The sequence below is a fragment of the Scleropages formosus genome, chromosome 20, assembly GCF_900964775.1.
Source record: "Scleropages formosus chromosome 20, fSclFor1.1, whole genome shotgun sequence".
NCBI classification, from domain to species: Eukaryota; Metazoa; Chordata; class Actinopteri; order Osteoglossiformes; family Osteoglossidae; genus Scleropages; species Scleropages formosus.
In genome coordinates this window covers 3,470,520-3,497,357 of record NC_041825.1, presented here as the reverse complement: position 1 = coordinate 3,497,357, position 26,838 = coordinate 3,470,520, and the positions used below count along the sequence as shown (strand labels likewise).

Below are 26,838 nucleotides of genomic sequence, written 5' to 3'. Positions count from 1 at the left end.
CGAGCATTCGGCGGTCACTATTCCCGGTCACGTGCGCAGAGTGCCGTTGACTTTGTCACAGCCGCACGAAGTAGCTATTACTGTTAAGAAGGGGACATTTGCCGCGCAGCTTCTCTCACTTCGGGCGGCAGTGCTAATTTTTGCGCGCCTCATCTCGCGGCAGGGCGGACGATGCGCGCTGCCGCGTGACTCGACGCTCGTGTTAGCTAGGCGGGCAGCGCGGCGCGGGGACCGCGCGTTTATTGACACTCGCTGGCAGCGCTTCCGAGCCGCCAGCTGGCGATGGCCGCGGCTCGCGCTCCTCTGACGCACGTCACGTTACCGTCCGCGAGCTAGACCTCGCGGCAGCCTGGTGTGTCCTGACAGGTACATAGAGATACACATATTCACAGGAGCGCTCGCGCCAGGCTTCTTTCTCCAGGCGCACGTAAAAAAGAACAACAACAATAGTAACAATAACAATAATAATAATAACAATTGAATAGAAGATGCCCGCTGTGTCGAAAGGAGATGGAATGCGCGGACTGGCCGTGTTCATTTCGGACATACGGAATTGTAAGTATCCGTTTCGTTGCAAAATACCGCAGCTGCGGAGACACAGTTAACAGAAGCGAATATTCCGACACTTTTTTTTTTTTTCTTTTTTGTTCCCTTCCCGCTTATTTTAGGTGCCGCTTTTTTTTATGGCGGTACTCTGAGCCCACGCACGGGCCGCTGCATCCGCCGCCCCTCGCATCTGTCACATTTCCAGTTATTTCGCGTTAGAGCAGAATTTACTGTGTCTGTAAGGTGAACATGATGAGTGCAGTGAGCAAGTGCTGTACCTGAGGGCTCCAACAAGCCTTGTTGATAAATAATTGTTACCCAGGTTTATGTACACAGAATGCGTATAAAAACGTATACAGAAGAGATACATTACATTAATATGTGTATGTATACATATATAGATATATATTATATATAGTGTATAGATAACACACAGTGAGTGTCTTCACATGATTATTGCGGATGGGCTTGCGATGATCTGCTTGGAACACACACAGTTTTGAAGAGATATGTATTTTAAAAGGGATGGTGCTATTTTACGCGAGTGGAATTTGCCACGTCCCTGTCACAGGGCGCGCGGCTGGCGCACGCCATCACACCGTGGCGCGTGGAAGGCGCTGCCGCGCTCAGGCTTCCGCGCGAGGCCCGCGTGGCTTCCCTCAGCATTTCGAACCCGGGGCTGAGATTCCAACCCCCCCCCTCCCCCCCCAAACGGGGACCGCGTTGTTTGAGATCGCAGGCCGCAGGGGGCGATGCTCGGGAGCTCGCGCACAGGTGCATGACGAGTCAGAGCAGAGCGCGCATCGCGGCGGCTCGCTTTGATCTCCGGCCGACTGTGGCGCATTGAAACATTGTTTGTGTTACCTTGTTGATGTTCGACGACGCGACGGACCCTCGTTACACGTGCAGTGTCTTACATACCGCGAGTTGTGTGCTTGATTTTACCACGATTACCTTGTTTTCCGCATATCTCTCAGTTTTGGCCCCTTGAACACCTGCCTTTCCTCCTACCTGTGCTGTTACATTTATTCATTACACACCTGAAGGCGACACAGGTGTCCCCAGTTTCTATCCTGCTCTTTAATGTTCCCTTTCCGTAGACAGAACTCCGTTCCATACCTTCGTGCAGCGTTTCAGGAGTGTGATCTGAGCACTAAACTGCCATGTTTATCCCCCCAAAACACACCACCTGAACGTAACTCCACCTGTGTATTCTGCCTCTACCTGTAGGTATTCAATTTTAGTTCAGTTTGTTTTTAAGGAGTACACTTCACAGGACATAAGACCTGTGTTTTTTTTTTCCCCTGTTTTGGTTTGTATAAGAACTGTTGTAAGAAAAAAAAAAATGAGTTGTGCAGTTTACATTTTCTAAATGTGCTCCTCAATGAACTTTTAACTATTTAAAAAAAAAAAAAAAATAGCTCACACCAAAATATCCAGCATGGCTCTCCACTGTTGTCGGTGTCTTACGCTGCCCATCGCTTTGCCACGCAGGTAAGAGCAAGGAGGCCGAAATAAAGCGCATTAACAAGGAACTGGCCAACATCCGCTCCAAGTTTAAAGGCGACAAGGCGCTGGACGGCTACAGCAAGAAGAAGTATGTGTGCAAGTTGCTCTTCATCTTCCTGCTGGGCCACGATATTGACTTTGGCCACATGGAAGCCGTCAATCTGCTGAGCTCCAACAAGTACACAGAAAAACAGATTGTGAGTGGAACGGCTGCTCTTATCCTTCTTAACGCCTCTTGTGAACCTGTCTGAACTCGGGGAGCGTGGCGTGGCGTGGCGTGGCGTGGGGGGCGGGGGACACATGCTTGCATGGTCATGCGTCTTCTGAATTGCTCCAGTTTTTTACAAAACGAAATATGCAAAACATTAATTACCGCTGCACGCATTTAAATGCAGCCACTTCATCGGGTTTCATATCCTAGATGTTATCCTAGGCCTCTCGTTTTCAGATATATAATGGAAGATATGTGGAGATGAAAATACTTGGAGTTTGTGCGTATTCATTTAGCAGGCTCTGTTCTCCACAGCGACGCGCAGGGACTGTCGACTAGTGTTAAGGTGACGCTTTTCTCCAAGGCCACTTAGTTTTAACATGGTGCACGAAACCCCCTGCAGTCATTCCGCTGTTTATGTAGTAGAACACTGCTACACGCGCGCACACACACACGCACACACTCTTGTTTTCTCCCACATTTACTCACTCTTGGCAATTTGGATACCCTACACAGGTGGTCCCCGTTTTGCGATGGAGTAACGTTCCCCGAAACCCGTCATAAGTCAAAAATATTCTAAGTTGAAAATGCATTTAATACACCAAATACACACTTCTGCGTATCAGACTGGGAGATGCGAATTGCTGTCGCTGTCCAGCATCACGAGAGAGTATCGCACCACATATCAGTTCCCCAGGAAAAAAAAATCAAAATTCAAAATTCAAAGTACGGTTTCTACTGAATGTCTGTCGCCAGCTCACCATCGTGAAGTCGAAAAAAATCGCAAGTGGAACCATCGTAGATCGGGGACCTCCCGTACAGCTGAAACACACGTCTTTGGGCTGTGGGAAGAAACCAGAGCACCCAGCAGAAACACACGAACATGGGGAGAACGTGCAAAATCCATACTGAATGAACAGCTTCTTTCAAACTGATCCGCATGGAATTCATTCTGTACTTTTGAGACTTATTTAAAGATGAGTGCTCTTGGGTCCCTGGTACGGATCGACAGTAATGGCCCGACATGCGGAGAGGAGCTGCGGTTGTGCTGCTTTTACAAGTTACTGTTATAATATCGACTGCGCTGCGTGCAATAATGGTGACCACTTATTCCACAGGGTCCTACTTTCATTATGTAAATATGAGATATTTTCTGGACTTTTTTTTTTGTTGTCTGTCTTCATATTTTTATATATTTGTCTTAGATTTTTCTAAAGGATTAAGAAACTAATCTTTTCATTAATTGAACATTGTTTTGTGTTTCATAAAATTGGAATATGAAGGCCAGCTTGCTATAACCCAGCTGAATACCTTACCTTCTTTTCTAGGCAGAATTCACTACCTTTTATACTGTGTGTGTGTGTATACACTGTATATACATACTTTTATATAACGGGGTCGCATATAACAAAAACACTGCAGTGGCTTATAAAAATGTATCCCTCTTTTTCATACAACAGCCTTATTATTTAGTGCAACAACATTTTTGCCCATTTTCCATTTATTCACTTTGCTGATGCTTTTCTCCAAAGAAGCTTACGCTGTTATTTATCCATTTACACAGCTGGGTTTTTTTCCTGGTGCAATTCAGGGTAAGTACCTTGATCAGCCAGAGGTGGGGATCAAACCTACAGCCTTTGGGTTGAAGAAGATGCAGATGGGAAACCTCTTCGGTCATGGCACCAAATTTTAAGAGCCCGGCACGTGTTTTTGTACAGTTTGCAGTAAAAAGTTTGAGTAGGAAGGTAATGTGTGATGGAAAGATGTTCGTTGCCGAGTGCCGCCCGTCACCCCCCTGTTGCTGATCCCTTAGTGCGTTTTGTTAGGAAAGTTCCAGAAAGTATGGATGTGCCGTCAAGACTGATGCTCTCCGACGGACAGGTTCTTACTGTACCACTGTCCGCGTCGTGAGCGTCGGCTCTCAGAGGGGCCGAGAAGGGCCACGTTTTCTTTGAAAGCGGACAAAGGCACCGATGGGAAGGCGGGCAGAGCCCTCGGTGCTCTTCTTACAAGTTTCGTCAAGGAACCGCGGGAAGATGTGCATCGAGAAACGTGGACAGCGCAGGTGCATGAGCCCTGAAGTGCCTGGCTGGTACTGCGGTTTACCATGCTGTAACTGGAGCCACCTGGTCAGCGCTCTGCACGGTTATGGGGAGCGGAGGTTGCTGCAGTGGAGACAAGAGTGAAGAAAGCTTCACGATATCGATATAACTTATATCGATATAACGCAACTGTTTGTGTCGGTGACACCTTCGGGTTGGCAGAACCGTTAGAAAATATTATTGTTATTAAATATAGGCACCTCCTCCACACACTGTCAAATTATTTAATTACTTAGCTCTGTGTGTGTGTTTTTTAATGTAATTTACTTTTATTTTATTTGAAGGGGATCTCCCAAAAATTTCAGCTGCGAGAATTCCCCCCCCCCCCCCGTTTTACTTTTTCCATATTTCCTGTACAGCGTCTTCTATCAGATGTCTCGGAACAGAGCTGCACGCTGGGTGTGTCCAGCCCAAAGTTTTTGTACCTCGGTGGTTCGATCGTATCGTTTTCCTTCGGTTCTTTGACATGGTCACACTCGTCACGACACCAGAGTGATGATATACTTGGAGCAAGTTGACAGTCTCAGCCAATCACAGCTATCAGTTGCGGGACATCTAAATCACAGCTGATACTGCAGATTTAGTACCATTATTATTATTATTAATTCATTTAACTGGCACTTTCCTCCAAAGTGACTTATAATGCTAAGGTATTTAGAATGATTTACCTGTTTATACAGCCAGGTAGTTTTTACTGGAGCAGTTCAGAGTAAGTACCTTCATCAAAGGTACTGTAGCAGGAGAGAGGCTCAAATATACATTAGTTACACAATGTAGCACCTGCCGCTGTACAGTTTCCTTTTGGGATTAATAACTTTTGATGAAATCATAACGGCATGGTGTCTATACTTTGCAGAGTGAAAGACATAGGCAGTGATCTCATGAACTTGATTGCTTTATATCATAAAAAGTTATGGCATAAATGACCAGATAGGCTCTGTCTGGGGTGTACCATGTCTCACGCCCTGTGGTTTGTGGTGGGACTCCGGACCTCTGTGACCCGGCATTGGGCAAAATGTTATTAATTTCGAACGAATAAAAGTAAAATGTAACTCAAAAAGATAAGATCGTGCGAGTAAATTTGTCCCGGTTATTGTGAAATGTGTGCATTTTTATCTTTGGCCTACATAAAAGTAACTTTATTCGGTATTTTAATAAATTTTCCATGACATATTTTTGTCTGGGAACAGATGATTAAAATGTTTTTTTCCCACCCCTAAGAAATAATGGTAACTTTGCCCTTCAGAAGGGGAATTTCACAGAACAAAGTAGAGACATGCGTCGCTTAACGACGGGGATACGGTCTGAGAAATACGTCGTTAGGCGATTTTGTCGTTATGTGAACATCATAGAGTGTACCTATACACACGTAGATGGTATAGCCTCGATCGTAGAGTGCATTTATACACACGTAGATGGTATAGCCTCAATCATAGAGTGCATTTATACAAACCTAGATGGTATAGCCTCGATGCAGTCTAGAGACACGGTAAATATGACATTAATGACGCTGCTGCCGGCGTAACACAACGCACTGTTTTACAGTAAACATTTTTTATAAGTAGAAAGAGTACACTGTAAAATAACAATAAAAAATACAGTATAGAAAATACCTGGGGGTGCGGTTGTGCAGTAGGTTGGACTGGGTCCTGCTGTCCGGTGGGTCTGGAGTTCGAGTCCCGCTTTGGGTGCCTTGCGACGGACTGGCATCCCGTCTTGGGTGTGTCCCCTCCAGCCTTTTGCCCTGTGTTGCCAGGTTAGGCTCCGGCTCCCCACGACCCCATATGGGACAAGCAGTTGAGAGACTGTGTGTGTATGTGTATAGAAAATACATAAAGCAGTAACATAGGTGTTTATTATCATTATCAAGTATTATGTACTCTACATAGTAGTATGTGTTATAGTACTTTTATACGACTGGGCGCGCAGGAGGTTTGTTTACAGCAGCACCACCACGAGCATGTGAGGAACACGTTGCGCTACTGTGTTGCGATGGCTACGACATCACTAGTCAATAGGAATTTTTCAGCACCATTATAATGTTGTGGGACCACCGTCGTATATGGGGTCAGTCGTTAAGTGAAATGTTAAACGGCTCATGACTATAACTCTGTCCTTCACCACTTCTGCAGCAGCATGGAAAGTGTTTTTGTGGGTGTGTGTGTGTGTGTTTTGTGTCTCCTTGCAGGAGATGAGAGGATGATCCATTGCCCTGCGGCTGATCCGTTCCGAGGCTTTCCCTCCATTTGCAGAGTTTCTAATGGAAAGCTTTTCCCTCCACCAGGGTTACCTGTTCATCTCCGTCCTGGTGAACAGTAACAGCGAGTTGATCCGCCTCATCAATAATGCTATTAAGAACGACCTGGCCAGCCGGAACCCGACCTTCATGTGCCTGGCTTTGCACTGCATCGCCAACGTGGGCAGCAGGGAGATGGCGGAGGCCTTTGCCAGCGAGATACCGCGCATCTTGGTCGCCGGGTAAGTTCTCGACGCGTCGGGCAAAGCTCTGCTTTTACGGGGGAACAGCTGGGCAGTGAAACGTAAAACTGAATAAACGAGTCAAAGTGAACTTTAAAGCGGTGTTGCTCCGGGTGAATAAAATGATGATATTTACCTTAAGTACAGGAACTAACGACATACTGGATACACTGCTTTACATTACATGTACATTATTAATTTAGCAGATGCTCTTCTCCAAAGCGACCGAGATCTCATAGAAGATACAATTTTTTCATTTCATTAGGAGAAAGACACTTAGTTGCAGACGTGTGATTCTTAAGTTCAGTTTGTTTCTTTCTACCATATGAACCAATGTTCATCACTCGAGTAGCTGCATAAAACTTTATCCAAGTATCCACGATTCTTGCTCACCTTCCTAGTAATTTTTTTTTAGATATATGTAACATTTACGTTACAGTACAGGAGTAGCTGTGTAAAGGTTTATCAGGACATGATCATATTGTACGGTGCATCAACATTTACACGTTACATGAACTTAAGAGATGATGGGAGAAGTGAGTGTGGAAGAGGTGAGTTTTAAGACCTTTTTGAAATGTGGACAGAGATTCAGCAGTTCTGAGTGGGAGGGGGAGGTCGTTCCACCACAACAGAGCAAGAACCGAGAACCTTCGTGCTTTACCTTTAACGCGCGGGACCACCAAGCGGGTAGTTGTGGAAGAGCGAGTTTTAAAAAAAAAAAAAAAAAAAAAAGTCTGAAGAAAATTTTAGACAAGCATTCGCCCCGTTGATCAGTTCTCTCATTTCCCTGGATCACAATCAGTACAGTGAAGTTTCACCAATGTTTTCTTTTTAGGCACAGACTCTCAAAATCATTCTAAGGTGGCTTTTTTTTCTAAGTTGGAAAATATGTTAGAAAAGTAAAAATGAGGCCACGAAACCCGTGTTATAAGCTGGGTCACTCATGATTTCCGGCAGAGTCCAAACGTACCCTGACGTGGTTCTAGTTGAGTAATGGCTTCTTTGGTGCCTCCCTCTCGTACGCAAACCTGCATCGTGCCTCCTTAACGCAGCGGATTGAATACTTATGCAAACAGCATATTTTATTTAATTTTTTATTCCCCTTAAAAATATTTTCCAATACAAGAGCAGTGTCTGCCCCGCTATGTACTGGCGTCCGATCCAGGGTTTTACCGTGATGGGGCTTTTCGCCCTGTGCTTCCAAGATATACCCTTGAATTGGACCAGCGGTTAAGGATGTTGAGTGAAAAAACTGTGTCACTTTATCATTCATTTATTGATTTAGCTTTTTCTTTTCTTGAAAGCAACTTACAATTTTCTATCCATTTATACAGCAGAGTAATTTTACTGGAGCCATTTAGAGTAAGTACCTTGCTCAAGGGTACTACTGCTGGAGGTGGGATTTGAACTTGCGACCTTCGGGTGTAAAGGCAACAGCTCTAATCCCTGCGCTACCTTAACTTTTAGTTTTAAAGTGAAATATAACAATGAAATTTCTTTCTATCGTCTGCGATAAATGAGCCCTTCGGCGAAGGGTCTGAGTACTTCGTTGGAGGCCCTGCGTCTCATGAGTCATAATTCCTGAGCGCTTTTTACTCTCTTGTGGCCTGATGCTCCTCAAGTCAGGCAACAAAGGTGGGAGGGGCAACGTGAAGGGATCTGAAATGCGTGCTTTGGGGGACGCGGACACGCGCGGCGTTCCGACCACTAATGGGCGGTTCGTGGCAGGGATACGATGGACAGCGTGAAGCAGTCGGCAGCCCTGTGCCTCCTGCGCTTGTACAAGACGTCTCCCGACCTCGTGCTCATGGGGGAGTGGACGTCCCGGGTGGTGCACCTGCTCAATGACCAGCACATGGTGAGCATCTCTTCCGGAGCGCGGTGACCACAGGGGTTTCTTTACCGAATAACAGTAGGCCTGGTTTAATTCTCACCACGGAATTACCGTTGTCTTGATGATGAAATTAATCAGTAACAGTTGTACAAAGGCGCCCGGTGTAACTGTTTATCGGCTCGAGAACGAATGCGAAATGACGGCCGTGCCGTCGGCGCGTCCGCAATGACCCGTCGTCTTCTTGCCTGCGTCTCAGGGCGTGGTGACGGCGGCCATCTCTCTGATCACTTGTCTGAGCCAGAAGAACCCGGAGGAGTTCAAGACGTGCGTGTCCTTGGCCGTGTCTCGGCTGAGCAGGGTACGGGACGTCCTCCCCCTCTCTTTTTTTATTTATTTCTCATTTATTTTTTATCAGACGCTTTTCTCCAAAGCAACTACCAACGAACTCTATGTAGCGTTATCAGCCCACATACCTTATTCACCGCGGTGACTTACACCGCTAGATACACTACTTACAAAGGGTCAGTCATCCATACATCAGTGGAACACACGCTCTCTGTCACTCACACACTATGGGGAACCTGAAAAGCATGTCTTTGGAGTGTGGGAGGAAACCAGAGCACCCGGAGGAAACCCACACAGACATGGAGAACATGCAAACTCCACACAGACTGAGTGGGGATCAAACCCACGTCCCCCCACCGCGCAGCCTGTTCGTGGGATCATGCGGTGGCCTTCTGCAAGCGGTGCGTGCGTGTGAGAGAGAGAGAGAGAGAGAGAGAGAGAGAGAGATATATGTCTCAGGAGTGCTGTTGTGCTCAAACGGTTCTCGGTGACATTCCCCCCTCCTCCCACATCTCTCGCTGATCCAGATCGTGTCCTCAGCCTCCACGGACCTTCAGGACTACACTTACTACTTTGTCCCGGCCCCCTGGCTCTCCTGTAAGTTGCTGCGACTGCTGCAGTGTTACCCGCCTCCAGAGGATGGCGCCGTCAAGGGCAGGCTGGTCGAGTGTCTGGAAACGATCCTCAACAAGGCCCAGGAGCCGCCCAAGTCCAAGAAGGTTCAGCATTCCAACGCAAAGAACGCCATTTTGTTTGAGGCTATCGCTCTCATCATTCACTATGACAGGTAAGGGGGGGGTGGCGGCGGCGGAGCGGAACCTTCAGCCGAGATGCATTTGTGCTTCTTCTGGATTAACTGCTGTAATTAGGAACGCCTCGTTTCCCATCTATGGACTCGGGTGCGGGGATGCGTAGGGTAGCAAAATGGTAACATTTACATTTAGTAATTTACCGGACGCTTTTCTCCAAATCGACGTACATCTCAGAGAAAAATACCAGATGTGCATCACATCAACAGAAGAGATTTGATTTGACACATGATTCTAGAGTACAGTCCATTTGTCACGTACAGTACATTTCCGTGTTCCAGGATTTTTTTTTTTTTTTTTTTTTGGAATCGCCACTCTGAACACTACATTAAATCAAAGTCAAAGTGGCTTTATTGTCATTTGAACCATATGCAGCTTTTACAGTACACAGTGAAATGAAACGACGTTCCTCCAGGACCATGGTGCTGCATTAAAGAACTATATATTACAATATATTATAATGTGTACGATAAAAACAACACACACACACACACACACACACACACACACACACACACACACACACACACACACACACACCTCGTCCCATTCGGGGTCGCGGGGAACCGGAGCCTAACCCGGCAACACAGGGCGTAAGGCTGGAGGAAGAGGGGACACACCCAGGACGGGACACCAGTCCGTTGCAAGGCATCCCAAGCAGGACTTGAACCCCAGACCCACCGGAGAGCAGGACCCGGTCCAACCCACTGCGCCACCGCACCCCCGATAAAAACAATTTATTACAATATAATAATAAATGCTGTGAAAAATGTAAACACACACACACACACACACATTCTCAGAACCGCTTGTCCCATACGGGGTCGCGGGGAACCGGAGCCTACCCGGCAACACAGGGCATAAGGCCGGAGGGAGAGGGGACACACCCAGGACAGCACACCAGTCTGTCACAAGGCACCCCAAGTGAGACTCGAACCCCAGACCCACTGGAGAGCAGGACCCGGTCCAACCCACTGCGCCCCCCTAAATGTAAACATAATTGCAAAAAAAGTTTCACATCCAAGAATTGTCTTTCTAATAATAATAGTTAAAAGAAAAAGGTTTAAGTGCTGATACAGAAAAGAATACAGACGCCCTCTACTTATATACATTTGATTTGCATAAACCTTGATTTACGTTAAAAAAAAAAAAAAAAATTCCTTACACATTATTTATGGATAGTGCTTTTTTTTTTCGCAAAACGTGACATACGTTAAGCGCAGGTCGGCGTAACCAGACAAGGCAAGGAGCTGCATCTTCCCAGTTTCTGTGTGTTTTGAGTCTTGAACGCATCTCCTCTCGTTAGTTTAGGGCTTTTTTCCCCATATTTTTTTACCCTTTTTATTATTCACAATTCCTGGTGGTAAACATGCGCTTGAAGGAAAACGAGAAGCGTCTCGCAAGCGAACAGCAATTGATTTGGAGACGAAATTGAAAATAATAAGGAAGTATGAAGGCGGACAAAGATTGTGGTCTATAGCACGGGAACCAGATTTAGTCGTATCGACTGTGAATACGATAGTGAAGGATGCTGCGCGTATAAAGGAGCAGTGGAAGGAACAGCTAAAACAACAACAATAATAATGAAGAAACGTCAAGGTGCAATAACTGAGATGGAAAAATTATTAATGTCATTATGCTGAATGGTGGGGGAGGTGGATGAATCCGACATACGTAACTTTCGACTTACGTAACGGGTTGAAGGACGCTCTATTTGAGTAAGTCGAAGGGCGTCTGTATTGAATAAATGCGAAAATGTAAATTCTAATACAGAAAAAGATATATGCTGTAATGCTCCCACATGCAGCGAGCAGGCGGCTCTTTGCGGCGGGACAGTAATGATGAACAGATGTGATCCAATAAAATAAAGTAAGTAAAAACACGATGCTTGTATAAACCGAGAAATACTTTTCTTTTTCTTTCCCTTGCCCCCCACCGCCCAGCGAGCCCAACCTGCTGGTCCGGGCCTGTAACCAACTCGGTCAGTTCCTGCAGCACCGCGAGACCAACCTGCGCTACCTGGCGCTGGAGAGCATGTGCACGCTGGCCAGCTCCGAGTTCTCCCACGAGGCGGTGAAGACGCACATCGAGACGGTCATCAGCGCTCTCAAGGTGGGCTCCGGCGTCCCCGCCGTCCACGGGGCGAGATCCGGAAGGAAGACGGAAGCGAGCGCTCCCTGGTCAATGCTGTTTTTCAGACGGAGCGGGACGTGAGCGTGAGGCAGCGGGCCGCCGATTTGCTCTATGCCATGTGCGACCGCAGCAACGCCAAGCAGATAGTGGCGGAGATGCTGAGCTACCTCGAGACTGCCGACTACTCCATCAGGGAGGAGATGGTCTGTCCTTTGTCCGTCTATCCATCTACCTGTTGATCTGCCTACCTACATATCTGTTTGTCCGTCCATCCGTCCGTCCGTCCATCCATCCATCCATCCATCCGTCTGTCCATCCACCCATCCATCCACCTCTTGCCTTTTCCTCTAATGTGCCACCAGGTTCAGCCAGACATGTTGTTCTCCTTTGTCTTCTTTCTTTAAAAAGAAAAAAGTACATTTCCAAACATCCAACCCAAGTTTAGTGGATCAGTGAACCATCAACTTGTTGTCACCACTTCTGAATGTTACATTTATCTGATGCTTTTCACCAAATTGAGATTATTTAGCCAGCAATTTTACCGCAGCAGTTCGGGGTAAGTACCTCACTCGAGAGTACTACAGCTGGAGGTGGGATTCGAACCCGTGACTCTTGGGTCCAAAGGTAGCAGTTCTAGCAGCTACGCTACCAGCTGTGTCAGAAACTCCGGATACTTCAGGAGTTCCTGCAGCCTGTTTCCTGCCCTCACTTTGGACCCGTGTTCCGGTGTCACCGGGACCCAGTTGGTTCGAGCAGCGCGACACTGTGTCCCTCATGTCCGCCGCGCTAGTTGTGTGGAGCACAGCGTCTCCCCTCCCGTCTCCCTTTCTCTCCGCAGGTTCTCAAAGTTGCCATCCTGGCCGAGAAGTACGCGGTGGATTACTCCTGGTACGTGGACACCATTCTGAACCTGATCCGCATCGCCGGCGACTACGTCAGCGAGGAGGTCTGGTACAGGGTCATCCAGATCGTCATCAACCGCGACGACGTCCAGGGCTACGCTGCGAAGACCGTGTTCGAGGTGAGGAGGCATCCCTCCTGGACTTTCCCGCCGATATGCTGCAATATGTGGAAAGCACAACACGAGGGTGGTTCGGCAAGTAGCGCTGCTGTCTCACAGCACCTGGGTGGTGCGAGAGGATGTGGGTTCGATCCACACTCAGTCTGTGTGGGGTTTACATGTTCTCCATGTTCTCCCCGTGTCTGTGTGGGTTTCCTCTGGATGCTCTGGTTTCCTCCCATAGTCCGCAGTCATGCTGTTAGGTTCACCCACTGTGTGTGTGTGTGTGTGTGTGTGTGTGTTCCACTGATATATGGATGAGTGACCCAGTGTAAGTAGTGTATCAAGCAGTGTAACTGACCACTGTGAATAAGGTGTGTGGGCTCATAACACTACATAGAGTTCATTGGAAGTCGCTTTGGAGAAAAGCGTCTGCTAAGTAAATGTGGAATTCAGTTTGCGCCAGTGTGTTGTCTGTTAATGACAACAATTAACGACATGGTTAAAGTATAGGTTTTACTTCATTTTATTTTTATTTGTTTATTGCTTATTTTCAATGCAAATTAGTCTGAAAGTACAGTGGCATGCAGGTGGTGCCCACTATGAGACTGGTAATATAACGAAATATTCAGTACTGTACATTTATTTAGCAAACACTTTTGTTCAAAGAAACTAATTTTACTGGAGCAATTTAGGGTAAGTACACTGCTCGAGGGTACTACAGCTGGAGGTGGGACTCGAACCTGCGACCTTTGGGTCCAAATGCTACGCTACCAAGTACCAAGTACTCTGACTGTTTATTTAAGCTTTATTTCTTCTTTTTTTTAATGTTGTGCTTTCATTCATTGTACTCGTTATCAATAACTGTTCAGTTCAGTGTCTCAACGCTCCGACGTTTACCGCACCCCCGCAGGGTACGTTTTCGCTGACTTACCACACACTGGGGTGACTGCTGTAGTACAACAGAGTTTCCGGTTGAAATCATCACTTGGGCTTTTAGTATAGAGGAAAAAAATCAGTATGTTTACATATGATATGAAATGCACTGCAGTCAAACAGAATTTCCTTCTGGGTTTAATAAAGTTTCATTCATTCGTTCATCAGCGGAAATATAGACTCTTCAAAATTCCATTGAAATTGTTAGACTTGTGTTAATGTCTTTAAGTCTTGAACGGATTTTTTTTTTTTTTTTTAGACGAAGCTTTGATTTGACCCGTGTGACACCTTGCTGATTCTCTGCGCACAACAAACGTGATGGATGTTTTCTGAGAAACATTGTAACCCGTTCCGCAGCTGTGGCATTTCCCTCTGGTGTCGCGATGAAAACGCATTCGCGCGAGAGGGCTAACGGTGTTTTTCTCCGTTGCTCTCAGGCCCTGCAGGCGCCGGCGTGTCATGAGAACATGGTGAAGGTTGGCGGCTACATCCTGGGGGAGTTCGGCAACCTCATTGCCGGAGATCCCCGCTCCAGGTGAGCTCGCGTTTCCGGAAACACGCGACAAAGGGCACGGTGGCGCAGCGGGCGGTGCCGACGATAACTCGCTTCCGGAAGCTTCCTTCCGACGAAAACCACGTCCTACATTCGATTTGTTGGTTTCTGCCGCAGTCCCCTGATCCAGTTCAACCTGCTGCACTCCAAGTTCCACCTGTGCTCTGTTCCCACCCGAGCCCTGCTGCTCTCCACCTACATCAAGTTCATCAACCTGTTCCCCGAGACCAAGTCCACCATCCAGGAAGTGCTGCGCTGCGACAGCCAGATCCGCAACTCGGACGTGGAGCTGCAGCAGAGGGCCGTCGAGTACCTCAAGCTGTCCTCCATCGCCAGCACGGACGTCCTGGTGAGAGAAATGTGTGAGACGAAGGACTTTGAGCAAAGTGGACTCCGCTGTGAGTGGGTTTAATACAAATTAGTTACACTTATTTACCCCTTTTTACACCTGGGTAAGTTCACTGGAGCAATTTAGGGTCGGTACCTGGGGTGCAGCTGCTAGTGTAGTGGTTACAGCTGCTGCCTTTGGACCTATAGGTTGTAGGTTCAAATCCCAGCCCGCAAGCAAGGTACTTATATTCACAGTCATTCATTCATCTGATACTTTTCTCCAGAGTGACTTACAGTTTTAATCTACTTATTATTCACTCATTTATAGAGCTGGGTAATTTTACTGGAGCAACTTTTTAGGGTAAGTTCCTTGCTCAGGGGGAACTAGAACTGCGGTGGGATTCGAACTTGTGACCACTGCACTACCATCTTGTACCTTGTTCTGCAACTACCTTACCATACCTTTTTTAAGCTATTTTAATCCGCACCGGTTCCTCGCTTTACGGACATTTAGAGTTATGAACTTTCAAAGATATGAACGTTTCCCATATCATTTGGTAGACCCACTTCTCCAAAGTGACCTACTGTGATTGTTCGGGGTAAGTATGTTCCTCATGGGTATTACAGCTGGAGGTGCAATTTGAACCTGTGACCACTGTAATACCATCTTGTACCATGTTATGCAACTACTTTACCATTCCTTTTTTAAGCGATGCTTTGAATCCGCTCTGGCTCCTTGAGTTACGAACCTTTTGAGTTAAGAACTTTCAAAGATATGAATGTTTTCCATATCATTTGATAGACACACTACTCCAAAGTGACCTAGTGATTGTTCAGGGTAAGTACGTTGCTCAAGGGTATCGCAGCTGGAGGTGGGATTCGAACCTGCAGCCTTTGGGCACAATGGCAGCAGCAACTGTGGTAACTGCTGCTTTTTCGGCCATCTCAGTTAATAATGGACTTAGTGACTTGAGTTTATTCATCGGGGGGATTTCTGTCCCACTCCAGAGTTTCCCCACAGCTCCTGTTGACTGAATTCCTCACCCATCCCTCCCTCTGTCTCAGGCGACGGTTCTTGAGGAGATGCCTCCCTTCCCTGAGAGGGAGTCCTCGATCTTGGCGAAGCTGAAGAAGAAGAAGGGCCCGGGAGCGGTGTCTGGGTCCGAGCTCGAGGAAGGCAAGAGGGACGGAGGAGAGCTGAACGGAGGTGCGGAGAGGGGCATCGATGCTGCGGCGACCATCGCCTCGAACGCTGTGAGTGCGAGTCCCGCGGCCGCGATCGGTTGGACGTGGCTTTTCTCCACAGCGACTTACAACGATTTACCCATTTTTACAGTTGGGTCTTTTTACTGGAGCAATTTAGGGTAAGTACCTAGCTCAAGAAAACTGCAGCTGGGATTCGAACCTGTAACCTCGGGATCTAAAAGCAGCAGCTGTAACCGCTACAGTGCCATGCGTGTGTGTGCGCGAGCGTAGGGCGAACACTATAGTTTTCCCCAGGACAGCTGGTACTCTGCTACTAACACCTGCTGCCTTTGGACCCAAACGTTGCAGGTTCCAGTCTCACTAGAACTGTAGTGCCCTTGATCAAGGTACTTACCCTAAATTGCTCCAGTAAAATTACCCACCTCTTTTAATGGGTCAATAGTTAATAGTAAATACCTGAATGTTGTAAGTTGCTTTGGAGAGAAGTGTCAGATGAATGTAAACGTATTCACGTGAGGTGACTTACAGCGTTAGATATAGTAGAGTACGGTAAAGTTCACGACCTACAGTCAGTCACTCGTCGGTTCGCCGCAGTCACACACCGCGGGTCATTTGGAGTCAGCAGCTCACTTGAAGCAGGTCTTTGGATTGTGGGAGGAAAGCAGAGCACCCGGAGTAAATGCACACGGAGCGTGCGGGGATAGAACCCGCATTCCGTCGCACCCCTCCTGGTGCTGTGGGACGGCGCAGCCGCGCACCGTCGGCTTCGCAGTTAAAAGGGACGAGAACCGGTCTTCGCACCTCCGCTCGACGGATTTACGCTCACGGCGCCGTTTCCCTCCCCGACAGTCGACCCCGTCCCCTTCGGCCGACCTGCTGGGTCTCCGCAGCGGAGCCCCCGCCGGTACCGCGGCCCCGAGCGCCAGCAGCCTGCTGGTGGACGTGTTCTCCGAGGCGGCGCCCGCAGCTCCGTCGGCCGTCGCGGAGGAGAACTTCCTGAGGTAGGTGACGCCGCGCAGAGCCCGTCTCCGCGACCGGGTCGTCTCTTCGTCGGTCTGGAGCGGGGTCTCGAACTAGCGACCCTAAGGCGTTGGAATGCGGCCCTTGCTGTGACACGTGCGAAAAAGTGAAAATACGACTGTGTGTGTGGATCCATGCGTGTAGCTCAGAGCGCTACTCTGTAACACACACGCATACACGTACGTCACTGGGTTAAAGAAAAGCATTTCAAATTGTGCTCTTATGATAAAGTTCAGTTTCCCTCTTACTTTACTGGTCTGGGTTCCATTTAGAGTTTGAGACCCCCGGTCTAGAGGCCGTGTTTCCGTTGTTCGTTTTTCTGGATGTGCTGTGTGTCAAACTTTACTGTTTTCTTTTACTGTGTGTTTTATTCCCGTCCTCGTTGTCTTATGTGACTTTCTCTTCTCTGCCTTTTTCTCTCCCTCCCCTCTCGCTGTTTCTCGCTACCCCCCCACCCCCCCCCAACCTCCCCGTGTGTGCGTGCGCGTGTGTGTGTGCGTGTGCGTGTTTGTGCGCTCCGGACGCGATGCCGCCAGTGATCTGGAACGTCCCGCCGAGGCCTCCGACTCAGTGTTGGTCGAGGCTCCCGGGGAAACGGAGTAAGGGGCGCGAGACTCGCGCGCAGCTCTCTTGTGCCGATGAACTGTCCGCCGTCCCGTTACCTGTCAGAGCAGCGTTTGTACCGTAGTAAAACGGCCGGGGTTCACGTCTCAAGTACAGGCTTTCGGATGTTTATTCGTCTGGTTGTCAAACGTATTTTTGTCACTATTCACTGCGGACGGAAGGTGTTCGAACCTGTGACCAGTTTGTCCTCTTTTCTCGTCGCTCTATTCTCTACTCTCTCTCCCTCTATTCTCTTCTCTCTATCCTCTCCTCTCTCTTCTCTCTCTTCTCTCTATTCTGTCTCTCTCTCTCGGTCCCTTAACCCTCCCTTCCGTTTCACTTGACCTTTCTTCGCATCGCCTCCTCCTCCTCCTCCTCCTCCTCCTCCTCAGTTCCGCCCCCAACTCATGCTCGTTCGGCGCCGAAGAGTGTTCTCCACCTCTGCCCGAGTCCGACGAGCTTCTCAACAAGTAGGAAGTTCCGTCAAACACCGAAAACACACACAGCATTTGTTTGCATTTGACGGTGTCGGACTGATGTGGGGTTTTATAGGCTTATTTAATAGGGTAAAGGGCCTTTTTTCTAGGGTAAAGGGATTTTTTTATACGATAAAGGGTTTAATAGGGTAAAAGCTTTAATAGAGTGAAAGGTTTTTTTTTTTTTTAATAGGGTAAGGGGGTTTAATAGGGTAAAAGGTCTTTTTTAATGGTTTAAAGGGTTTTTTTTCAATAGGGTAAAGAATTTCATTCCTCTCCATGTAATTGCTCGCCTTGTCACTCCGACTCTCCGTCTCTCTCCTCGACCATCAGGTTCGTGTGCAAGAACAACGGTGTTCTGTTTGAGAACCAGCTGCTCCAGATCGGGGTCAAGTCCGAGTATCGTCAGAACCTCGGTGAGTCGGCGCGTTTCTCCGCCGCCCCACCTGGGCTCTGACCCTTCGCCCTGTTTTCCCCTTTTCTCAGTTGTAGCTGCTCACCAGTTATTGTATCAAATTCGGTTGTGTCCTTCCTTCTTATCTGGCCACAGGTACTTCTACTCTTTTAATTAAAAAAAAAATAAATAAATTTTTATTCTGCATGTTTTGCCAAATGCCTTTGATTGAAAACAGTTCCAGTTTAGCAATGATGTTTACCCCTGTCTAAACAACAGAGAAGAGTGAGTTTTTTATTGATTTTATTTTTTAACCTTTGCTAAACCAGTGTCGTAAGTGGCTTAACTTTCTTTTAGGTTTTATTTTAAAAAACATGGAAACAAGTAAAGAGAAAATTAATAAATGAAGGCTTTTACGGTTTTCACAAATAAATTTCATTGATGGACCCGTCTAACAGTCCATGTGCAAACAGCTCATATTAAAAATTGTTCAATACAGTCATGCGCCGCTTATCGACTGACCACATGTACGACGGTGGTCCCATGAGATTACAACGGAGCTGAAAAATTCTTATGGACTGGTGACGACGTAGCCGTCATAATGTCGTAGCGCAACTTGTTCCTCACGTGTTCGTGGTGGTGCTGCTGTAAACAAACCTACTACGCTGCCAGTCGTATAAAAGTATAGCACATACAATTATGTACAGTACATAATACTTGATAATGATAATAAACACCTATGTTACTGCTTTATGTGTTTTCTATACTGTATTTTTATCGTTATTTTACACTGTACTCTTTCTAGTTATAAAAAAAGTTTACTGTAAAACAGTGCACTGTGTTCCGCCATCAGCAGCGTCATTAATGTCATATTTACCACGTCTCTTGACTGCATCGAGGCTATACCATCTAGGTTTGTATAAGTACACGCTATGATCGAGGCTATACAATCTATGTTTAAGTACACTCTGTGATCGAGGCTATACCATCTATGTTTAAGTACACTCTGTGATTGAGGCTACAACATCTAGGTTTGCATAAGTTCACTCTGTGATGTTTGCACAATGATGAAATGGCCTAATAACGCATTTCTCAGAACGTACCCATCGTTAAGCGACACATGTCTGTATTACCTGAATTTTTTTTGTCCCCATCGATGGTCCCGCTCATTCATCTGCTCTCTAACAGTGAAGTACTTGTCACCGCATCCTTGCAGGGCGGATGTACCTCTTCTACGGCAATAAGACGTCAGTGCAGTTCCTCAATTTCAGCACCGCCGTCACTTGCCCCGGGGAGCTGCAGTCTCATATCCTTTACAGCGCCGGCCCATTGCGTACCCTACAGCGAGGTACATTCTGTACCCTGCCCACGTTTGGCGCCCATCTGCAGTTCGGTGGCCCTTGACCCCCAGGCCTTACAGCTCAATGTTCAGACGAAGCCGGCGGAGCCTGTCGTGGAGGGTGGAGCGCAGGTGCAGCAGGTGCTCAACATTGAGTGTCTCTCCGACTTCTCCGAGGCGCCACTGCTCAACATCAAATTCAGGTACCCGCCGATTTCAGGAGCGTGCCAACAGGTTTGCGGTGACATTGACCAAACGGTGAGTGAGTGAATTGAAATTCAGCCTAGTCCACAGGAGTCCTAACTGGGGACAAGACTTGAGCCTTTGGTTCAAGTCCTGAGAGCTGAACCTTCCGTTGTACCCTCTACAAGGTTCTAGAAGTTGAAAGAAAATCATAACATTGCAATAAATAGTTCAAAAAGGGACCTTGCTCTTTTATTGGGAGCTAATACCCCCATGCAAGGACAGGTTCTCACCCCCCTAGTAGTGACACACTCAGTCCTGGGGTTGAATGGAAATCCACATGCAGATCAGCTATTTACAGCGTGATCCCTGCTCCTTCCTCTAGAACCGTGGGATGCTACACTGTCATTTTTACATTTACATTCATAAATTATGACAATTATTTACCTATGTATACAGCGGGATAGTTTTACTAGTACCTTGCTCAAGGGTACTACAGCTGGAGGTGGAATTCAAAGCTTTGGTTCCAAAATTACATTTTACTTGATTGTTAGCTGAGCAGGAATACACCGGAAAGGAGGGATTATGTCCTTTGTCTGCTGACTGTCATTAACCGCTCGTCCAAGTCTGGGTCGTGGTGGTTCAGAACCTCGGAAGTACGGGGCGTTGAACTGATCAGTGTCCGACCCAGACGGGACGCAGCGTCCACTCAGCCAGCCTTCACTGTCGGTCTCTGTCTCTCTCTCTGTGTGTGTGTGTGTGTGTGTCTGTGTGTGTGTGTCAGGTATGGAGGCGCTCTGCAAAACATCACGCTTAAATTGCCCATCACCATCAACAAGTTCTTCCAGCCCACTGAGATGTCATCCCAGGACTTCTTTCAGCGCTGGAAGCAGCTCAGTCTGTGAGTGTGTGTGTGTGTGTGTGTGTGTGCGTGTGCGTGTGCGTGTGCGTGTGTGTGGGCATGAGGTTCCACTACTCTTTGAGTGTGTCTCCGGGTGTTTTCTGTTTCCACAGGTTGACCATAGTTTCAGGTTTTCAGGTTTCACCGCAGATCATTGTCAACTATTGTTTCAATTTGATACCCTTTATTTATACTGTATATATGTATGTACACACATCACAAAATGTGTGTGGACATATGTAAAATAATAAACAATGTAGTAAATAATTCAATAACATAGTATATACATTGAATACATTGATACTTTTATATACTGTATACATACACTTATTTGTTACATTGTTTATAAGTAAATAAATAGTGAAAAACACATTAAAATACAAGAAAACTCAAATGTAACCCTTTCCGTACATCATTACGAACTTTGATTCCTGAAATTTCAAGTCACAAACGTCATTAAACTCTGTTCTCTCATTTAAATGAGAGATACTGGAAACGTAAAACTGAAAGTCTCACTTTTGTCCCAAATACTTAACTACGTATAATGATGTAAAACACAGGACATGAAACGTTAATAATTATTATTATCACAATAAATGACAACATGCAGTATAACCCCTCGGGTGACACTTTTTTGTGTAATGCTGCATCCGTGTGGCTGGAGTGGCACTGTGTTCAGTACCCTGGTAACCGGGCAGTGTAAACCTGTGTATCACCGGTGTATCCCTCTCCTTATTCAGGCCGCAGCAGGAGGCGCAGAAGATCTTCAAGGCCAAAAACGCCATGGACGCAGAAGTGCTGAAGGCCAAGGTAGAGTCGCTGGCTCGGCGATCGACCCCCCCCCCCGGGGTCTGTGGTCCTGCCGGACATGTACCGCGCCTGCGGTGTTGTAGCATTTTTACAAGTTCCGCGTTGCCGTTCGATGCTGAGATGGTGGAAGAGAAGAGAGATGTTTACTGGTCCCTAGTTAATTTTACCTTATCGTACCACACGTGTGAGCTGAGCTCTGTATTTGACTTCTGTTCTGTGACTCTTCCATTTCTGGCCCAGCGCCGGGTGACCCGTTGGTCAGTGTGTGCTCAGCTCGCTGTACGCGAGCCAAATTACACCGTAGACTCGGTAAAACGCGGTATCGCACATCGCACGCTCCGAGGTTTGACCCCCACAGTTTTTCCCATCAGTTCCTTTCCACGTGTTTCAGAAGCGGGTTGTTCCCAAACACGCTTCCCAAAGTCGAAAGGTGAATTTACGAAATATAGCAATCCGTACAACTCAGACCTACGGTGAAAAATAAATTTTAAAAATGTGGACATTTTGTGGAAAATGTCCGGGTTTTCCCCAAGCCACCCTAGACTCTTTTTAAAATTTATTTATTTTAACTAATCGGTAAGTTTAGTCCATGTACTCGTATAAAACAACTTTGTAAAGTCCTGTTTAGCTATTTGCACAATATCAACATCAGTCTGTTTTTGCTGTAAATTCCTGCAATGAGGTAATTTGTGAGGAAGTGCATTTAATGTTGCAGAACTGATCACACGTGGAAACTCTGCTTCATTACATTTTGGTTCGTCAATAAAAAAACGAGAATTGTTCAGTTGCACTTTATTCGGTGTTATCGCTAATTACGGAGTTATTTGCACTGCGGCGTGTCGCTTATTTTCGCTCGCACGTGTGCGGACCGTTACTTTTACTCGCGTTGATCTTCTCTCAGCAGTAAACTGGAGTTAAACTTCGTTCAGCGTTCGCTAAAACCGGAAAGTCGTTACTAACGCGACGTGAGAGTTCGTATCCCGCGTTATATCGGCTCTACGGTGCGTTTCCAGAAGTGTTTCGGTTAATTTATGGGTGTACGTCATTCTAAAATCGTTTGTTCAAAAAAAGTGATTTTTCACCAGCTTTATTAGGCGTTCCATCGATACCGCAGCGTTATGAGGCGATGCATACAGACGTACGCCTGTAACGCACAATGATTATACAGACACCCCTCGACTTGCGCGAATAGAGCGTTCTTCAACCCCTTACGTAAGTCAAAAGTTACGTATGTCGTATTCCCCCTCCTCCCCCACCATTCAACATAATGACATTAACATTTTCTCCATCTCAGTCATTGCACCTTGACGTTTCTTCGTTATTACCGTTGTTTTCATGCTAGCTATTCCTTTCAGTGCTCCTTTATACGTGCAGCATCCTTCGGTATCGTATTCGCAGTCGACACGACTAAACCTGGTTCCCGTGTTATAGACCGTAATCTTTGTCCACCTTCGTAGTTCCTTATTATTTTCAATTTCATCCCCAAATCGATTGCTGGACGCTTGCGAGACGCTTCTCGTTTTCCTTCAGGCGCACGTTTACCACCAGGAATTGTGAATAATGAAAAGGGTAAAAAAATATGGGGAAAAAAGCACTACGCTAGCAAGAGGAAATATGTTCAAGACTCAAAACACACGGGAACTGGGAAGATGCAGCTTCTTGACTTGTCTGGTTACGCCGACTCGCGCTTAACGTATTTCACACGTTTCGCGTAAAATAAAAGCGCGATCGGTAAATAATGTGTTTTCTGAGAATTTTTTATGGAAATCTGGATTTACGAAAGTCACATTTAGAGGGGTGTCTGTATAGGAGTAAAATGAGGTGAAACACCTTCCGTTCAGCGTTCTTAACACCGATGCTGATAAATAATGCTGTCAGAATAAATACGTTGAGCCGTATTTGTTTTTGTCGCATTTGACTTTGAAAGTCATCGGAGTTCTGAAGTTTATTTATCAGGAAAAATATTAAAAAAATGAATGTTAGCATGGTGAGGAGAATACAAGTGGCACCGCACGCCTGTCTCAGGGTGTCCCGCTGACCCGCTGACCGAGTGACCGAGCGTGTCTTGTGTCGTGTGTGACGCAGCTGCTGGGTCTGGGGACGGCCCTGCTGGAGAACGTGGACCCGAACCCGGAGAATTTTGTGTGCGCCGGGGTCATTCAGACCAAGGCCAAGCAGGTGGGCTGTCTGCTGAGGCTGGAGCCCAACGCGCAGGCCCAGGTAACCGTGCGCACGCACGCGCTTCCGCACACACGAGCTCTCCGAGCACGTCACGGCATCGACTGTGCAGCTGTCAGCATCCAGGCAGCAGCAGCAGCAGCAAGGTCTTTCTACGGTAAAGTAGCACATCGCCTGACTGCCGTGCGGTAATTGTACGCGGCACCAGTCGGACTGAAAACGCTGCGCGGGAGACACATGCGACGTCATTGCGTGTCGGTTCGGTTAAACTACCACCCGCTGTTGGCGTACAACAGCGTCCGCCTTCCTTTCTCTCCTTGGGCAAATTTGCATACGTGCACTAATTTGCATGGATGTTGCTTTTCTCACCGTTGCTTTTCTTTCTCACCGAGCGCCTTTCTGTCTCTTTGCGTCTGCTGCGACTAAAGTGTGATGAGAAGGTAAACCTCACCCCCTCCCCTCCCCTCCCCTCCCCTCCCGCTCCCCACTCCCACTGCAGCCCCAGCTGTACCGCGCTGTAGTGTACGGTCGGCCCACGTGTCTCCGCTCTTCCTCCGCGCTCTTGCGGCTGCTGCGAGCTCTGAGGTGTGTGCGAACGCTGGAGCGATGCCCATGTTGCCAATGCCTCTCCCCGTTTCCGCAGATGTACCGTCTGACGCTGCGCAGCAGCAAAGACACGGTGTCGAAGCGCCTCTGCGAGCTGCTGGCGGAGCAGTTTTAGGACGAGCGTGGGGACGAGGCCGTGCGCTCCTCGATGCGTCCGTCATCAAAGGAATGGCAAAAACCCTCCAACATGCTTACATAAGGGAAATGTAACTATCACCACACGACAGCTCTTCATTATATTATTATTATTATTATTATTATTGTTACTGTTATTGTCGTGCTTACTGTCATTATCGTTGTTTTTATTGCCAGTAACAATATGCGTGTATGCACACTTGTGTATGGCGGTGCGTTTGTTTTGCTTGTTTCCTTCACTTGTCCTTATTTCCCGTTGGGAGCGCGAGGGTACAAGTGCGTTAGACGCAAACAAGGCACTGATCTAGAACATTCCTTCCTTGTGTTTCTGGCTCACGGGAACCGATCGTTGACTCGTGCACTTTCTGGAACGTGCCGGAGCTCACCTGCATCCTCCGGCAGCGCCCTGTCCTCCTGTAACCCTGTCCCTTCCGTGCTGGAAGCTGCTGAGTCACTGGGTGAGCGGGGTGGTTGTCCGTTCTAGACCCTGGCCAGCAGCGCTCCGGAGGATGAGTGCTGACCCCCCGATCGGTGTCTTTCCCGCCGCAGATGACACAAGCGTCGACTACATTTCTTTAAAAAAAAAAAAATCCTTTGTGTAATTATGGCTTATTGTCTACACATTTCAGTGGTGTTACGTATTTCTATATTCAAACGTTATATTGCGGTCCTTTTTAATATTCGTTTCTAAGTTAGGTTTGTTTATGAAGTACAAGTCCCATCCTTGCGTAGGCTGGACGACGTTGCGAAAGTCGCTTTTCCGTCCCTCGTCTCTTGGCCCCGTTCGGGGAGCGAGCTCCTGACAATGAAGAAGTGGTTCAAATGTTTCAGTTACTGTCAGAGGCACTTTTACTTGGCATCGCGGTAAAGTGATGGCTGGGCTGCCGGACACGGTACGCACATTGACATTTACATTTATTCGTTTAGCAGACGCTTTTCTCCAAAGCGACGTGCATCTCATAGAAAATACAATGTGTAAATTACATTAGTAGAAAAAGAGACTTAGTTGCAGACATGTGATTCTTAAGTACAGTTAGTTTCTTTCCACCGTATGAACCAATGTTCATCACACGAGTAGCTGCATAAAACTTTACCAGAATATTGCCGATTCCTAATGACCTTCATAGTAGTTTTTTTTTTTTTTTAGATACATATAAACATTTACGTCTCAGATTGATCCGAGCATGATTGTGAATAATTATACCTTGTATGAATTTAGGAGATCATGGGCGAAGTGAGTCTGGAAGAGATTAATTTTAAGACCCTTTTTAAATATGGACAGAGATTCAGCAGTTCTGAGTGAGAGGGGGAGGTGCTTTACCTTTCGTGCACAGGACCACCAAGCGGGCAGATGTGGAAGAGTGCAGCTCTGGTTGGGGTGTAGCGGTTGATCGAGACCTGTAAATAGCTGGAAGCAGTTCTATCGATCCATTTGTAGGCCATAACCAGGGTCTTAAATTTGATCCGAGCAGATATAGGAAGCCAGTGCAGAGAAACGAGTAGAGGAGATACATGTGAAACGCTTCGGCAAGTCAAACTCAACTCGTGCAGCAGCATCGTTCTGTATCAGCTGCAGAGGTTTGATGGCTGTAACAGGAAGGCCACACCCGAGAGAGTTGCAGTATCCAGACGGTATGTCACCGTGGCCTGGACAAGCAGTTGGGCAGCGTCAGTTGTGAAGTAGGGATGGATCCTGAGGATGTTATGCAGGATATATCTGCAGGTCCGGGCTGTGGCTTCGATGTGCCGAGAGAAAGATAGGATCGAGTCGGTCGTCGCTCCTAGACTCTTAGCCGAGGAGGTAGGCGAAACGAGTGAGTTTTCAACTTTTATCAATAGATCATGACAGGAGGAGAGGCCAGCTGGGAGGTGTAGGATCTCTGTTTCGGAGAGGTTTAGTTGGAGGTGGTGATCAGACGATCCATGCAGAGATGTCTGACAGGCAGGCAGCGATGTGTGCGGAAATGTCTGGCGCTCCAGGTGGCAAAGAGAGGAAGAGCTGGGTATCATCAGCATAGCAGTGGTATTTGTGCGCACGCATTCCGGCGACGTGTTTTCCATTGCTGGATTGCTGGGTCAAGGCCGAGCGCAGCCTTGTGGGAAGGGACGGGACGGGACTCGGGCCTGTAAAGTATCAAGGCGTGCAAATGGACGACGGTGTGAAATGCAGTAGCGTGGAACGTGTTACTACACTGGAAATC

At 47.3% G+C, this 26,838-nt stretch overlaps 1 protein-coding gene across 6 annotated transcripts; it reads left to right on the top strand.

Moving 5' to 3' along the window:
- On the top strand, positions 1–25,602 carry LOC108925140 (AP-2 complex subunit alpha-2-like). Of its 6 annotated transcripts, XM_029246780.1 has the most exons (22): positions 1–555; positions 2,041–2,252; positions 6,653–6,846; positions 8,575–8,704; positions 8,937–9,038; positions 9,553–9,812; positions 11,778–11,946; positions 12,033–12,170; positions 12,806–12,988; positions 14,341–14,438; positions 14,574–14,805; positions 15,852–16,040; positions 16,842–16,993; positions 17,549–17,611; positions 18,008–18,085; positions 18,425–18,507; positions 19,702–19,791; positions 19,904–20,027; positions 20,792–20,908; positions 21,649–21,718; positions 23,804–23,938; positions 24,540–25,602. In XM_029246780.1, the coding sequence occupies exons 1-22, from the start codon at positions 489–491 to the stop codon at positions 24,615–24,617; spliced, it is 2,964 nt and encodes a 987-aa protein (XP_029102613.1). In that variant the 5' UTR covers positions 1–488; the 3' UTR covers positions 24,618–25,602. The 6 variants fall into 6 exon arrangements, with proteins under 6 accessions (XP_029102613.1, XP_029102614.1, XP_029102615.1 ...); XM_029246781.1 differs by lacking the exon at positions 17,549–17,611; XM_029246782.1 differs by lacking the exons at positions 17,549–17,611; positions 18,008–18,085.
- The last annotated feature ends 1,236 nt before the right edge of the window (positions 25,603–26,838 follow it).

What these genes read in the sequence shown, in the direction of transcription:
- LOC108925140 (XM_029246777.1), top strand. Translation starts at nt 489, where the DNA reads ATGCCCGCTGTGTCGAAAGGAGATGGAATGCGCGGACTGGCCGTGTTC. An exon ending in CATTTCGGACATACGGAATT is followed by an intron (nt 556 to 2,040) that starts GTAAGTATCCGT and finishes TTTGCCACGCAG; the next exon opens with GTAAGAGCAAGGAGGCCGAA. An exon ending in CTGCGAAGACCGTGTTCGAG is followed by an intron (nt 12,989 to 14,340) that starts GTGAGGAGGCAT and finishes CGTTGCTCTCAG; the next exon opens with GCCCTGCAGGCGCCGGCGTG.